Genomic DNA, 14,257 nt, shown 5'->3' on the forward strand with positions numbered 1-14,257 from the left:
GCTTTTGGGTTTAAACCGCTTTGTGGCCCAGCCCTCCCGGTAACTACGGGGCGGCGGGAGGCGGGTGTTTTCCCTGCAACTCCCGGAACCGGAATGAGGTAGAGGACGCTCCTGCCAAACGCGACAAATTTTAAATACGAGATCATTGGCCAAGAGCCGCCCCTCTACCCCAAGGGCTGCCTAGGCCGCCACGGTTACAAGGGCGTCCCCTCAGCGGTTCTCTGATGGCGACAGCCCCGAGCTGTGGGAACTCGACTCCTCTGGGAAACGGACTTGTCGCCTGGATGACCTCTAGCCCAGGGCTGCATCCAGAGTCCAGATTTAGCGGTAAATCCAGGCTAAGGTTTGAAGGACGTAGATGACAAGTTTTAAGTCAGCCTAATTGACGTTTTGAACTGTGGTGTTGGAGAAGAATCTTGCGAGTCCCTTGGACTGCAAGGAGATCAAACCAGTTAACCCTAAAGGAAATCAGTCGTGAATATTCATTGAAAGGACTGATCCTGAAGCTGAAACTCCAATACTTTGGCCACCTGATTCAAAGGAAAAGACCCTCATGCTGGAAAAGACCCTCACTGGAAAAGACCCTCATGCTGGGGAAGATTGAAGGCGGGAGGAGAAGGGGACGACAGAAGATGAGATGGTTGGATGGCATCACTGACTCAATGGACATGAGTTTGAGTAAGCTCAAGAAGTTGGTGATAGACAGGGAAGGCTGGCATGCTGCAGTCCATGAAGTCACAAAGAGTCGGACTCGACTGAGTGACTGAACTGAACTGAACGAGATCCAGGGGCTGGGAGCAAATTACGAGAACCGTCTTCAGAATGATAACTGCAACCCTAAATATCCTCTGATGCCCGGTCATTTGAGTGATGAGCTAGGTGCTTCACTCTCATACTTGCAGTTGATCAGGTTGGTGGCCAGGGTTCTGGAATGGAGGAAGAGCAGAAATCAGGGAGAGAGAAAAAAGGACCCTGCGGTACCAGACACCCAGATGAAGAGACAGCCCACAGATTCATTTTCTCTAGAAGCCACTTAAAGGACTAAGTGGCTTCAGTCGTGTCCAACTCTTTTGCAACATTATGGACTGTAGCCCTCCAGGCTCCTTTTTCCCTGGGATTCTCTAGGCAAGAATACTGGCGTGGGTTGCCATGTCCTCCTCCAGTGGATATTCCTGACACAGGGATCAAACCCATGTTTCCTGCATTGGCAGGCTGGTTCATTACCAGTAGCACCACCTGGGAAAGACCAGGATGATATAAATGTGCTGAAATTCTAAATTAAGCCAGTCCAAATGGTTCTGGATTTTGTTGTACCAAAACGCTAATGATCTCTTGCATTTCCTGTCCTTTTTCCCAGGCTAAAGGGAAAACTTTGGATTCCCCGCCCAACTGCAGAAGGGCAGAGGGTTACTCGAGCTGGGCAAGTGAGGGGGTCCAGGAGACAGTTACCTGTGTTTCTGCCTTCTCTTTCTCCTCCCAACCTCTAAGACATCTGGCTCGGCTGGGGTTATGATTTTCTTTGGTATTTTCTTGGCTACAGTGTACAAAGGAACTCCGTTCCTAAATGTATTGTAGTCAGCCTTTGAGAGTGCCTGCTGAAAAGCATTACATGGGATGGCAGCTTCCCCTTTTACACACTCCTCCTCAGATTCCTCTTCTTCACCGTAGCCTTCCTCTGATTCACTGGGTTTCCAGGTATTCAGCTCCATCCTATTAGACTCTGAGGGGAGAGGGATGGGGGTAAGGACCTTTGTGGTGTTCTAAGGGGATGTTCCTTAAGGATAGAACCGTCCACTACAGAATGGGATGTTTTCCACTAGGTTTGGGGTCTGTGGGGGGGGGCTTGTGCAATGTAAGACTTGCTGACAAGCCCCACTCATCCAGCATCACTCCATACAGCACTCTGGGGTGCAGGAGCTGAGCTGAGTTGGCCGTGACCTGAGCTTTCTTTGTGACGGGCGATCGCTGGGAGCACTAGGGGTACCTTCGCTTCGAAAAATAGAGCTGAAGACCTATTGGCCCGGTGCTAGACTCAGCTGGTGGCTCATGACAGCCCTTTGGCCGGCTCCTGCTCTTGCCCAGGTGGTGTTGGGCCTCTGGGACCTCCTCCTTGCTCCTGGAGCTGGCAGTGGAAGTGCAATCAAGCGCACTGCACTCAAGAGTGGATTCTTGCCGCAGCTGACCCAGTGCATGATAGGACTTATCCTTCTTTTTCACACCAGTTCACACAAGTCCCATCCCCACCCTTTCCTGAACCCGCAGGCCAAGCCCCTGGAATTAGGCCAACAAAGTGTTCGGGACGAATATCTGCTTGCCTTCCTTCAATGTTTTTAGTAACCACAGTTTGGACAGTCTCGGCACTTGGGAGGGACAGCCGTGATTAGCACACATGCCCTTCAGGTGCTCATCAGACTGCTCCCTCACCATCGCCATCTCTTCCTGAGGTGCACCCACTCTGACTTCTGATGGCCACCTCCACCAAACTCAGCCCAAATTTGTCACTTTAAGATTATACCATGTGCCTACATCTAAAGGACACTTAAAAAATTTCTCTCCTTTAAAAAGACATGGATATTTCCTGATTCCTCGATTTCTGGATCTTCCTTCAGTATATGATACTCTATTACCTCCTCCTTAAAATGTTTTGGAGTCCCTTGCCTTGCAGGATGCACACTCTTCTCACTTTTTAGACAAATATTTTGTTCTAGTACCTGAACTATCATCATTGCTTGCCTGAATTGCCAGCATTCAGCAGCATCTTAATTGGATTCCCTGTCTTCCCTCCTTCATACATACATCCACAGCTTAAAGGCAAATTTGTTACCCCTCAATTTAAAACTTTTCAAGGTTTCCCATTAGCTCAGTCCATCACCCCTTAGGACAAGATACCCTCCATCAAAAAGCAAGAAACATACATACAAACAAACAAAAAGCAAGCAAAGAGGTGGAGAGGCCCTGAGCTGGATCACCCCTTCTTATGTTCCTACTGTGTTCAAAACCCAGGGCCCTGGATACAAAGCAGCTCCTAAGTGTTCCATATTTAAGCTTAGAAAAGGCTTCCATAAATCCCTTTCTTGACGATTCACAGAGTATTCATGGCTAAGAAGTACCACCATAAAGAAAACCTATCTTTTAATTTTTGTGTAAAGATTTATTTGGGGCCAGAAGATGGCTTTCCTCTGAATATCATTCCTAAGGGAAAGCTGGGGAAATCCTGGTATTTGGACTCACCACCTTAGGCACTCAAAGTCCACTTTGCTATCTATAATGGTCACTGCACTCACTTCAGAGAGTAAGCAAGCAAAATAATGTGATGTTTCTAGAGCCTGTATTTGCAAAGGCTTGTAGAGAGAGAAGCATTGAGCTAAAATTACTGCAATTGCCAAAAACAGGCACATTGAGGGTGACTAAAATGTTCAGAGGAATTTCAAGGTTAAACTTTCTTATGAAATGGGTTGTGATGCGTATTCTGCCTCATCTCAAGGAGACTTTATTAACATGATGGTCACAGGTGCACAGCCCCAGCTCAGCTTCATGGTGTCTTGACTGCCTGGGTCGCCGTCCTGACTCCACTACTTTTGAGCTACCTGAGCTTTTGAGCTACCTGGATGGGTTAGTAAACTTCTGTCAGCCTCCATCTCTTCATCTGCTAAATGCGGCTATTAAAAGGACCTGCAACACTCAAGTTGTGAGGACACCTTGTTCTCACGAAATAATGTATGTGAAGAACACTTAGCTCAGCATTGGGACTGCAGGAAAATTCGAGGTGCCCAGGTAGGCAAAATATGTCCTATAAATACAGTATATGGATGGAGGGGATGAATGCAGGAGCAGAATGAAGAAACACAACTCAGTGGTGGGCAGAGGCAGAAGCAGCAGAAGCAAGAACAGAACAGGTGATAAACTATCACTTTGCTAATACTTAACGAAAAGTCAGCATACAGAGCCAGGAGCGTGTAACTCCTGCACACACTCCCTTCTTAGTAACAAGTTTGACATCCCTGGGGCTTGTCCAAGAGGCAAGGAGAAAAGCGGCAGATACATCCAAGCGGGCTCATTCATGCCATTTATTCCAATGATCTCCCTCTTTAAAGAGACCACTTACCAGTTCTTTATCCCTCCCCTTATGCTGAAACCAGTGAGAAGGCATTCATGAATGCGCCCACAGCACCACGATGGACAGTTCTCCAGATCAGTTAGAATAAATACTGCTGGGAGGATTACTGTTCCTCCTGGGCTATCAAGGCCACCAGCGCCGCCTGCACGTCTTCTGCCCGGGCTGGGGGCAGCAGACATTCTCTGATGAGGGTCAAAGCTGCCGCCTCGGTCAGGCTGCTGAAGTCCTGGGCGGTTTTGACCGGGAGGTGCCCAGCCAGCTCACAGAGGGCAACGTTGAATGCCTCACCTTCCTTTATCCCAAAGCTGGGCTTCCGGGGCCACAGAATGACTCGGACTCCTGAGAGGGCTGAGGAAGATGATGTCTTTCCAGGTGGGGCCCCCCGGGTGACAAACAAGTTATGCGCAATCTCACAGTCAGTCAGGTAGTCAGTGGCCCGACACACCCTGCTTATCAAGGCTTCCAAGTCAGGCCCTGGCCTACTGGTGTAAAAGAGGAAGCCTGGAGCTGGGAGGGCCTGCAGCACATGCAGACGGCCCTGAGGGTCCAGGGGTTCACTGGGGGCTCCCTCCACGGGCAGCCGGTGGGCCAGGTAGTAGCCATGCAGGTGGAGGTGGTTCACTGAGGCCAGGCCGCCCAGGCTGTTGAAGCCCACGCGGAAGCCTGGGTGTGAGCTCAGCAGCACAGCCTCGACCCCAGCCCGCAGCGCCCCGGGCAGCAGGCGCTGGGGGAGCTCTCGGGCGGGTTCGGGCACCAGTAGCACGTGGCCCCACTCCAAGGGGCTGACGTTGATCACCACCAGGATGTCCTCTTGCTGGACAGTGCCGGGGCAATCCCACTTCCGGTGCAGACGGAAAAGGACCTCTCCGGGCCGGATCTGGTTGAAGTTAAACTGTTCAGGGTCAAACTCCTGCCTCACGCTCTTGATGTTCTGGGGGCGCCTTCTCTGCACACCTCGCTCCACGTTCAGCTGAGCCACAAAACCCACAGTCCCAGGGAGGGTTTGGGTCGGCAGCGCCCCCAGTGGGTAGCGGAACAGCCCCAGCTCCATCCGCTGCCTCCAGGCCGAGCAGAGGGCAGAGTCAAAGTGAGACAGTGGTGGCGTATTCAGGAGACTGAGCGCGCCCCTTGGCCACTGAACCCCTTCCATCACGAGTTCCTCCTGCCCATAGACAAAGTCAGGAATGCCGTGCCCTTCCCAGTCCTCCTTGTTTGGAGGCAGCAAATAGGAAGTTTCATTTGAAGCATATGGAATAGCCATGGGGCTGACCTGAAACAATCATAAGGTGAAAAATACATGATGCCATCCCATTTCTAAAGATTTTATTTTTTAATAATAAACTCACTACATTTTACTTATGTATTTTTTTTACTATTTCTTTTGGGTTTCCCTGGTGGCTCAGATGGTAAAGAATCTGCCTGCAATGCAGGAGACCTGGGTTCCATCCCTGGGGCAGGAAGATATCTTGGAGAAGGAAATGGCAATCCACTCCAGTATTCTTGCCTGAGAATTCCATGGACAGGAGAGCCTGGTGGGCTACAGTCCATGGGGTTGCAGAGTCGGACACAACTGAGCAACTAACACACACACACAAAGTATTTTTATTTACTTATTTGGCTGTGTGGGGTCCTAGTTGCAGCACAAGCAGTTTTCCATCTTAGTTGTGGCATGTAGGATCTTTAGTTGAGGCATGTGAGATTTTTATTTGTATTATTTATTAATTTATTTGGCTGTGCCACTCAGCTTACAGGATCAGTTCCTCAAGCAGGGTCTGAACCTGGGCCATGGCGGTGAAAGCCCAGAATCCTAACCACTAGCCCACCAGGGAACTCCCCTATTTTAATTTTTAAATAAACTTTACTCTTTGTTCTGATTACAAAAATAATATATGCTTTCGGTAAAATATTTTGAAAACACAGAAATCACTCATAATTCTATCACCTGCAGGTTAGCATACATCTTTGCTGAATTAAAGATATAAATCAAATTCTTTCTCTTTCTAAAAATTACACATAATGAATAAACTTTCTTAATGGAGAAAAGAAATACAGATAAATTACAACACTTATTCCAATGCCCAGGGAAAAATCACAATTTATATATGTAGCCTCATGTTCGTATGTAGATAGATCCTGATTTTTTTTTGGCCATGCCATGAGGCATGCAGGATCTTAGTTCCCCAACCAAGGATCAAACCCATGCCCCCTGCATTGGGAGCACAGAGTCTTAACCACTAGACTACCAGGGAAGTCTTGGAACTTGTTTTTTTTTAACTGATCTTTAACTCTTGTACATTTAGGTTTTTCTGACTTCTTACTACCATATACAATGTTGTGATGGACATCCTGTGTATCTATCTTTGCAGATGCTTTTATTTTCATTTAAAATAAAATCTTAGTTGATCACAGGTTCAGAAGAGGCTCAGGCTTTCACTACACAGTCTGGCAAACTGCCTTCCAGAAAACTGCACAAGTCTTCCAGTGCCTGAGAGTGGCCATGGCTTCAAAGTTTACTACCCCTTTGGGAGTAGTAAGCTATGGGAATAGCTTTTCCACTGTTGTGTAGTAATTCCAAATGGCCATGCATACAACCACTTAGGTGAGGATGGCCAATCATAAGTGCCCAAGGCCAATCCTTTAAGGTGGAAATAGGTGTCACTCTTCATCTCCACTGGGTCCCTGAAGCCCAGGGGACCCAAGGTGTCAGGGACATGACCTGCTGTTGGCCCCGAGGGGGCTTCAGAAGGAAGCTTACCTCAGTAGAGTCGCCTTAGCACAAGCTTGGGTAACCTCAGCTCTGCTGGTCCAGAAACTTTACATTAATAAAACAGAAAAACATATAAAACAATGTTTTGTTAAAAGTCAAGCTGAGTTTAACAGGTATAGAGTTTCAGTTTTGTAAGGTGAAAATATTCCAGAGATTGGCAACACGATAACGTGAATATACTTAACACTACTGAACTGTCCCTCAGAGACGGTGGTAACACTACTGAACTGTCCCTCAGAGACGGTGGTAACACTACTGAACTGTCCCTCAGAGACGGTGGTAACACTACTGAACTGCACACTTAGAGATGGTTAACATGGTAAAACGTTGGCAATTTTTACCACAATAAACATTTTTTTAAACTTGAGCTTAAATTGTATACTTAATTTACTAAGCATAAAAATTTATGCATAATTTACTAAGCATAAGTAAAATATAAAGTCTTACATTATTCTATTAAAAGTGAGTCTAGGACACTTCTCCAAAGATATACAAATGACCAATAAGCATATGAAAAGATGCTCAACATCAATAATTAAGGAAATAAAATCAAAATCACAATAAGATACCACTTGACATTCTTCAGGATAGCTACTATCAAAAACAGAAAATAAAAGGTGTTGGCAAGGATATGCAGAAACTGGACCCCCTAGGCACTATTGGCGGAGAAGGCAATGGCAAGCCACTCCAGTACTCTTGCCTAGAAAATCCATGGACGGAGGAGCCTGGTAGGCTGCAGTCCGTGGGGTCGCTAAGGGTCGGACACGACTGAGCGACTTCACTTTCACTTTTCACTTTCACACATTGGAGAAGGAAATGGCAACCCACTCCAGTGTTCTTGCCTGGAGAATCCCAGGGACAGGGGAGCCTGGTGGGCTTCCGTCTATGGGGTCACACAGAGTCGGACACGACTGAAGTGACTTAGCAGCAGCAGCACTATTGGTGGGAATGTAAAGTGATACAGTTGGTATTGAAAACAGTAGAGCAGCTCCTCAAAAAAATAAAAATAAAATTACTATGTGATGCAGCAGTTCCACTTCTGGGGGTTTATCCAAAAGAACTGAAAGCAGGATCTCCAAGAGTTATTTATATACCCGTGTTCATAGCAGTATTATTCACAGTAGCCAGGAGGTGGAAGCAACTTAAGTATCCATCAATAGATAAATGGATAAACAAGAGGTGGCCTATACAGGCAATGAAATGTTATTCGGCCTTAAGAAGAAGGCAATGCCAACGCAGGCTACACCATGGATGAACCTTGGGGACTTTATGCTGACTGAAATAAGCCAGTCACCAAAGAACAAATTATTTATGATTTCACTTATATAAGGGACCTAAAGTGCTCAAATTCTGGGATTGCCCTGGTGGTCCAGTGGCTGCAACACTGCGCTCCCGATGCAGGATGCCCAGGCTGGATCCCTGGTTGGGGAACTAGATCCCACATGCCACAACTAAGACCCAGTGCAACCAAATAAGTAAATTAACTTAAAAAGCTCAAATTCATAGAGTCAGAAAGTAGAATGGTGGATCTCAAGGGTTGGGGGGAGGGGGAAATGAGAAACTGTTGTTTAATGGGCACAGAGTTTCAGTTTTGCAAGAAGAAAAAAGTTCTGGAGACTGGGCTACCAAATAATGTGAATATACTTAACACTACTGAACTATACACTCGGAAATGGTTAAGGTTTTAAAGTTTATGTTACATTTTTTTTTAACCCAATTTTTAAAATGTCAAATGGTAAATTTCATGTTATGTGTATTTTGCCACAATTCAAAACAATTTAAGTGATTCTCAAAATAAATTTAAGAAATCCAACAATGTGCTGAATTAAACCTAAGTAGGGGCATCACTGACTCAATGGACATGCATTTAAAAAAACTCCAGGACATAGTGAAGGACAGGGAAGCCCGGCATGCTGCAGTCCACAGGGTCGCAAAGAGTCGGACGCGATTGAGCGACTCAACAACATTCACTTAAGTGTCTCTCATTCATTCATTCAGAATCAACCCACTTCAACCCCACTGTTGACATTCTAGGGCCACCTCTTCTGTGCGCCCTGGTCCATGTTCTGCTGAGCCACAAAATCAAAGTATTTAGGAAGTAACTGCTGTGTATGAGGCAATGAAGACATGGTAGCAAATAAGGAGAACCAAGTCCATATCCTTATGGAACTTACATCCTGGGATGAAGTTAGATGATACGCAAATGGAAAACATTAACTACCCGTGGTGACAACATTTTGTGGGAACCAAGTCATAAAACAGGGGGTGACCAAGCGGTGGGATCAGGGCATCCCACTTCTATAAGAGGGATGTGACAGCTGAGCTAAGACAGGAAGGATAAGAAGAGGCCTACAATGAAGAGCTGAGTGTACTCCAGGCAAAAGAAACCAGAAGTCCAAGGCCACGAGTCTTGCAGGCAGCTGGTTGGCCTGTTCTAGGAGCAGAAAGGAGGCAGTGTTACTGGCGTATGGCCGACAAAGGGGTGAGGACACCTCACCAGTGAAGCTGGAGAAGAAGGTGGAGGCCAGATTAGCTGCAGGGCCTTATGCATCATGGACAGGAACTTGGATTCTATTCTAAATGGAGTAAGAAATCACTGGTAGGTTCTAAACATAAGGATCATCTGGTATTTTATTTTTTTGGCCACACCACACAGCATGTGGAACTTCTCTGACTAAGGATTGAACCCAGGAAGTCCAGGACTGTCTGATATTTTAGAAACTTTTTTCTGTTATGTGGAAAATGGACTGCAGGGGAGCAAAGGGGAAGCAGAGACCACTTTGGAGGCCACTGTGGTGGCCAGGTGAGCAGTGAGGTGACTGGACAACACAGATGGCAACAGAGTGTGGAAGAGTTGGGGATACGGGTCATGTTTTAAAGACAGAACCAACAGGGCCCGCTGACATGCTGACTATGGAGACTGAGGGAAAAGGAAGAACTGGGAGTGACTCAGCTTCAGGAACCAGGCCCTGCAGTGGCACTTACAGAGATGGAGAGGGTGGAGATGGGGTGCGGGCGGGAATAGGCGACTAGAGCAAGGGAGAGATCAGAGTTCAGTTTTCATTACTGAGTCTGAGATGTCACCTGGGCATTCAAGAGAAGTGGTGTAGGCGGCTGGACAGTTGAACCTGGAGGTCAAGGCTGAAGTCTGGGCTAGACAGAAATTTATAATAACGTTAACACCCAGGGGTTAGGACCAAGGACCCAGGGCCAAGATGGTACCAAAAGACTAAAAATATGAGTAAAGACATATCAGTCAACAGAATCAATAGAAAGTGGGTATGGCTGTACTGATATTCAAGTGAAAGAATAGAAAGAAAGAATTGAAGTCGCTCAGTCATGTTTGACTCTTTGTGACCCCATGGACTGTAGCCGGCCAGGATCCTGAGTCCTTGGGATTCTCTAGGCTCCAAGAAAACTAGAATGGGTTTCCATTTCCTTCTCCAGGGGATCTTCCCAACCCAGGGATGGAACCCGGGTCTCCCACACTGCAGGCAGACTCTTTACCATCTGAGCCACCAGGGAAGATCTTCAAGTGAACAAGAGGCAAAAAACAATACCTAGAAGAAAAGAGGAATACTTGAGAATAACAAATCATAGTGACCACATGACAGGACTGAATCTTCATAGGAAAACCAGGAGGAAGGGAACACAGGTCCCATGTCTCTACTATGCCAGGCATGGGCTGGGGGCTTTCCAAGTTTACTTAGGTGACCCTAACAAGCCTGTGTAGTGGGTATCATCCTGGCAGGAAGGTGAGAGATCTGACTTTGGAGGCTGACAAGATATTTGAATTCTGACTCTTCCATTCCCTAGGGATGATAAGACCTTGAGCCCCTAGAACAAAACCCATTTCCACACCATGGGCTCTGGGCTCTCAAGGCTTAGCTGTGCCTCCCCCTCACCTCCTTTCAGACCACTCTTCCCCATGCCTACTCTGCTCCTCACTCTTCCTAAACCTGTTCCTGCTCAAGGCTTTGGTGCTTTCTGTTCTTTCAGCCTAAAATACCCTTCTCCCAGATTGTCTTCACACGCCTGTCTCATTTAAGTCTCAGATAGAACAGTACCACCTCAGACATGGGCTCACCTGGTGGCTTAGGGAAGCAAGCAAGAAACAGGTTCGATTCCTGGGTCAGGAAGATCCCCCGAAGGAAAAAGCAACCCACTCCAGTATTCTTGCCTGGGATATCCCATGGACAGAGGAGCCTGGCAGGCTACAGTTCATGGGGTCACAAAGAGTCGGACCTGACTTAGCAACTAAACCACCACCACCTCAGACACACCTTGGTGGCCACACCATCTAATGTCTCAAGGGAAAGGGGAAGACGGAAATAATATGACAAGCAGGGAAAGAAATGTCTTGGAAAACAAACACCAAGAGCTATTTTTAAATCAGCCACTCAGTTTTATCACTGCTATCAAGGGTTCATTGAACACAGGAAGGACAATATGTTAACCAAGCTCACCAGGGACTGCTAGATGACTCAGAATGCTGATTTAATAATTTATAATGAGAAACATGTCAAAGAGCACAAAATGTTCTTGGTGGCTGGTTGCTATAGGCCTTCCTCCATACAAAAATTTACCAGGAAGCAAAATTATAATCAAAATATTGTTCAATGAAGAAGGGTTCAAAGTCAAGTGAGGTGGCTGAGCAATCTACATCACAGCTGGCCGCGATGGCAGGGCAGTGTCAAGTCCCACTCCTTCACCATGATGCAGTCTCACCGTGAAGTCCAAGGATGTACACTCACTGGCTGGTGCTCTGTCTTCTTAGCCTAGCACAGGAGACACCATGACAGCTTCTTGTTCGTTGAAAGAAAGTGAAAGTTGTTCAGTCATGTTTGACTTGTGACCCCATGGACTATACAGTCCATGGAATTCTCCAGGTCAGAATACTGGAGTGGGTAGCCATTCCCTTCTCCAGGGGATCTTCCCAACCCAGGGCTCAAACCCAGTCTCCTGCATTGCAGGCGGATTCTTTACCAGCTGAGTCACCAGGGAAACCCAAGAATACTGGAGTGAGTAGCCTATCCCTTCTCCGGGGGATCATCCAACGCAGAAATCAAACTGAGGTCTCCTGCACTACAGGCAGATTCTTGTTCATTGCCTTTTATTAACTGAAGACCAACTCTTTCCTGGACAGGAGTCTACTGTCAAGAGACTACACTCCAGTCGCTTTGACTGGCTTTTGTGTTCCCACTGCTCTGTAGCCTCTACTTTCTGGAAGGTAATATTTCCACAGTGGTGGGACTCACAGGTTGATACAATGAGTCTTACTAAGTCATTTTCTGATGATGACCTTATCGTTATTGAGTGCTGGGAAAATTACAGTCACTCAGCAAAAGCATTCACTCAACAACTGCCACACCTAGTGTCTGAAAATCATGATTCCCACTGCTCCTCATGGAGCTTGCAGTCTAGCAGGAGAAAAAGACATTAATCCAATCATCACACATGTAAATATAGATGGGAAACATGACTGACACTGTCAAGGAAAGCACTGGATCCTCTGTGAGTGTAATACAGATTCTTAATCTAGTCTAGGAAATCAGGGAAGGAGTCCCTGAGGCTAAGATGAAAGAGGAATGGAGAACCCATAGTGGATGAAACCCAGAAAGCCTGAGGAGACTGGTAGAGAGAGAGAGAGAGGTTGAAGTCGAATTACAGGGGGTTGGTTTGGGTTCAGTTCAGTTCAGTTCAGTTCAGCTGCTCAGTCATGTCCAACTCTCCGCGACCCCATGAATCACAGCACACCAGGCCTCCCTGCCCATCACCAACTCCCGGAGTTCACTCAAACTCATGTCCACAGAGTCGGTGATGCCATCCAGCCATCTCATTCTCTGTCGTCCCCTTCTCCTCCCACCCCCAACCTTTCCTAGCATCAGAGTCTTGTCCAGTGAGTCAACTCGTCACATGAGGTGGCCAAAGTACTGCTGTTTCAGCTTTAGCATCAGTCCTTCCAATGAACACCCAGGATTGATCTCCTTTAGAATGGACTGGTTGGATCTCCTTGCAGTACAAGGGACTCTCAAGAGTCTTCTCCAGCACCACAGTTCAAAAGCATCAATTCTTCGGCCATCAGCCTTCTTCACATTCCAACTCTCACATCCACACATGACCACGGGAAAAACCACAGCCTTGACTAGACGGACCTTTGTTGGCAAAGTAATGTCTCTGCTTTTTAATATACTATCAAGGTTGGTCATAACTTTCCTTCCAAGGAGTAAGCGTCTTTGGTTTGGGTATTTAACTCCTTAATGGTTTTAAACAGACTGACATGCTCATATTTAGACTTTACAAAGATCGGCTAGTGGAATGAATTAAAAGAATCAAGAACTACATTCAATACCGTATTAAAGTAGAAAACAACAATAAAAAATAATGAATCTCACTACCTCCTCCACTCAGTAGCTCCTAACCCCTACCTTTCGGAATACTCATTCATGCATGCATCCAATACAAACTGAGAGCGTACCATGCACATGTCAAGCATTGTCTTAGGGGTTGAGAGGGGACAAGAGCAAATAGTTCAGTTTCAATTCCTACTACCCCAGCATGCAGTCTGGGAGCAGGTCACAGGGCAGCTTGCAGGCTGGGGAGAGGAGTACAGCAGTGGGGATCCTTGAAAAGAGCCTTAGAATGGAGCCACCGATTTTTAAAAGCTCGAGTCTAGACAAGTCTCTAGACTTGGTGGGTTCCATACCTAGGCTGGAAGATCCCATGGAGGAGAGTATGGTAACCCGCTCCAGTATTCTTGATAGAGAATCGCCATGGACAGAGGAGCCTGGCAGGCTACAGTCCATGGGGCCGCAAAGAGTCGGACACGACTAAGCACACACACACACACATACACAGACAAGTCACTGAACTCCAGTGAGCCTTTGTATTTCCCCCTTTGGAAAACGGTAACTCACCTTGCAGAGATTTCAGAATTGAAGCTAATTATGCACAGCGCTTGGGACTCGGTGGGCCCTCAATGAACAGCCTCAGCAGGCAGCAAGGTTATGGTTATTTCTGCAGACGTGGCATGAGGGTTGCAACTAGTACGGCAGGTGACGAATGGCAACGTCCGGGTGGAAAAGCCCTCGCTGGGCAGAGATGGCAGCCGAAAGCCACGGGCCACTCATCGAGCCACGAGGTTTCTCGGTTACCCCGGCTCCAAACACTCCCCAGACTCCGCCCAAGGGCGCTATGGCCCCCACCCCGACACCTACTGCAGGTGAGGCGGGCACACCGCGCGACTTCCCCCAAACTCCTACCGGGGCCATCGCGGGGTCGTGGCGCCCTCAACGCATGCGCGGCCTGCACGCCAGCGCGCGAAGACGGCCTGGCCCGGCCCGGCCCGCCCACCCTGGAGGCGGGGCCGTCAG

The 14,257-nt window shown here is 47.4% G+C and overlaps 1 protein-coding gene across 3 annotated transcripts; it reads right to left on the reverse strand.

Annotated features, from left to right (window-relative positions):
• Window positions 1–790: 790 nt before the first annotated feature.
• Window positions 791–14,179, reverse strand: GDPGP1 (GDP-D-glucose phosphorylase 1). Of its 3 annotated transcripts, XR_008684804.2 has the most exons (5): window positions 13,802–14,179; window positions 6,873–6,929; window positions 4,106–5,387; window positions 1,450–1,720; window positions 792–926 (listed from the first exon to the last, which is right to left on the reverse strand). XR_008684804.2 is itself a non-coding variant. In XM_055417836.2 (3 exons), exon 3 carries the CDS (start codon window positions 5,376–5,378, stop codon window positions 4,221–4,223), a length of 1,158 nt encoding a protein of 385 aa, XP_055273811.2. In that variant the 5' UTR covers window positions 5,379–5,387; window positions 6,873–6,929; window positions 13,802–14,179; the 3' UTR covers window positions 4,040–4,220. The 3 variants fall into 3 exon arrangements, 1 of the variants encoding a protein (XP_055273811.2); XR_008684803.2 differs by lacking the exon at window positions 1,450–1,720 and having other exon boundaries at window positions 791–926; XM_055417836.2 differs by lacking the exons at window positions 792–926; window positions 1,450–1,720 and having other exon boundaries at window positions 4,040–5,387.
• Window positions 14,180–14,257: the final 78 nt, after the last annotated feature.

The sequence above is a fragment of the Moschus berezovskii genome, chromosome 21, assembly GCF_049115385.1.
Source record: "Moschus berezovskii isolate FMDL1 chromosome 21, NW_MosBer_1.0, whole genome shotgun sequence".
Taxonomy (NCBI): domain Eukaryota; kingdom Metazoa; phylum Chordata; class Mammalia; order Artiodactyla; family Moschidae; genus Moschus; species Moschus berezovskii.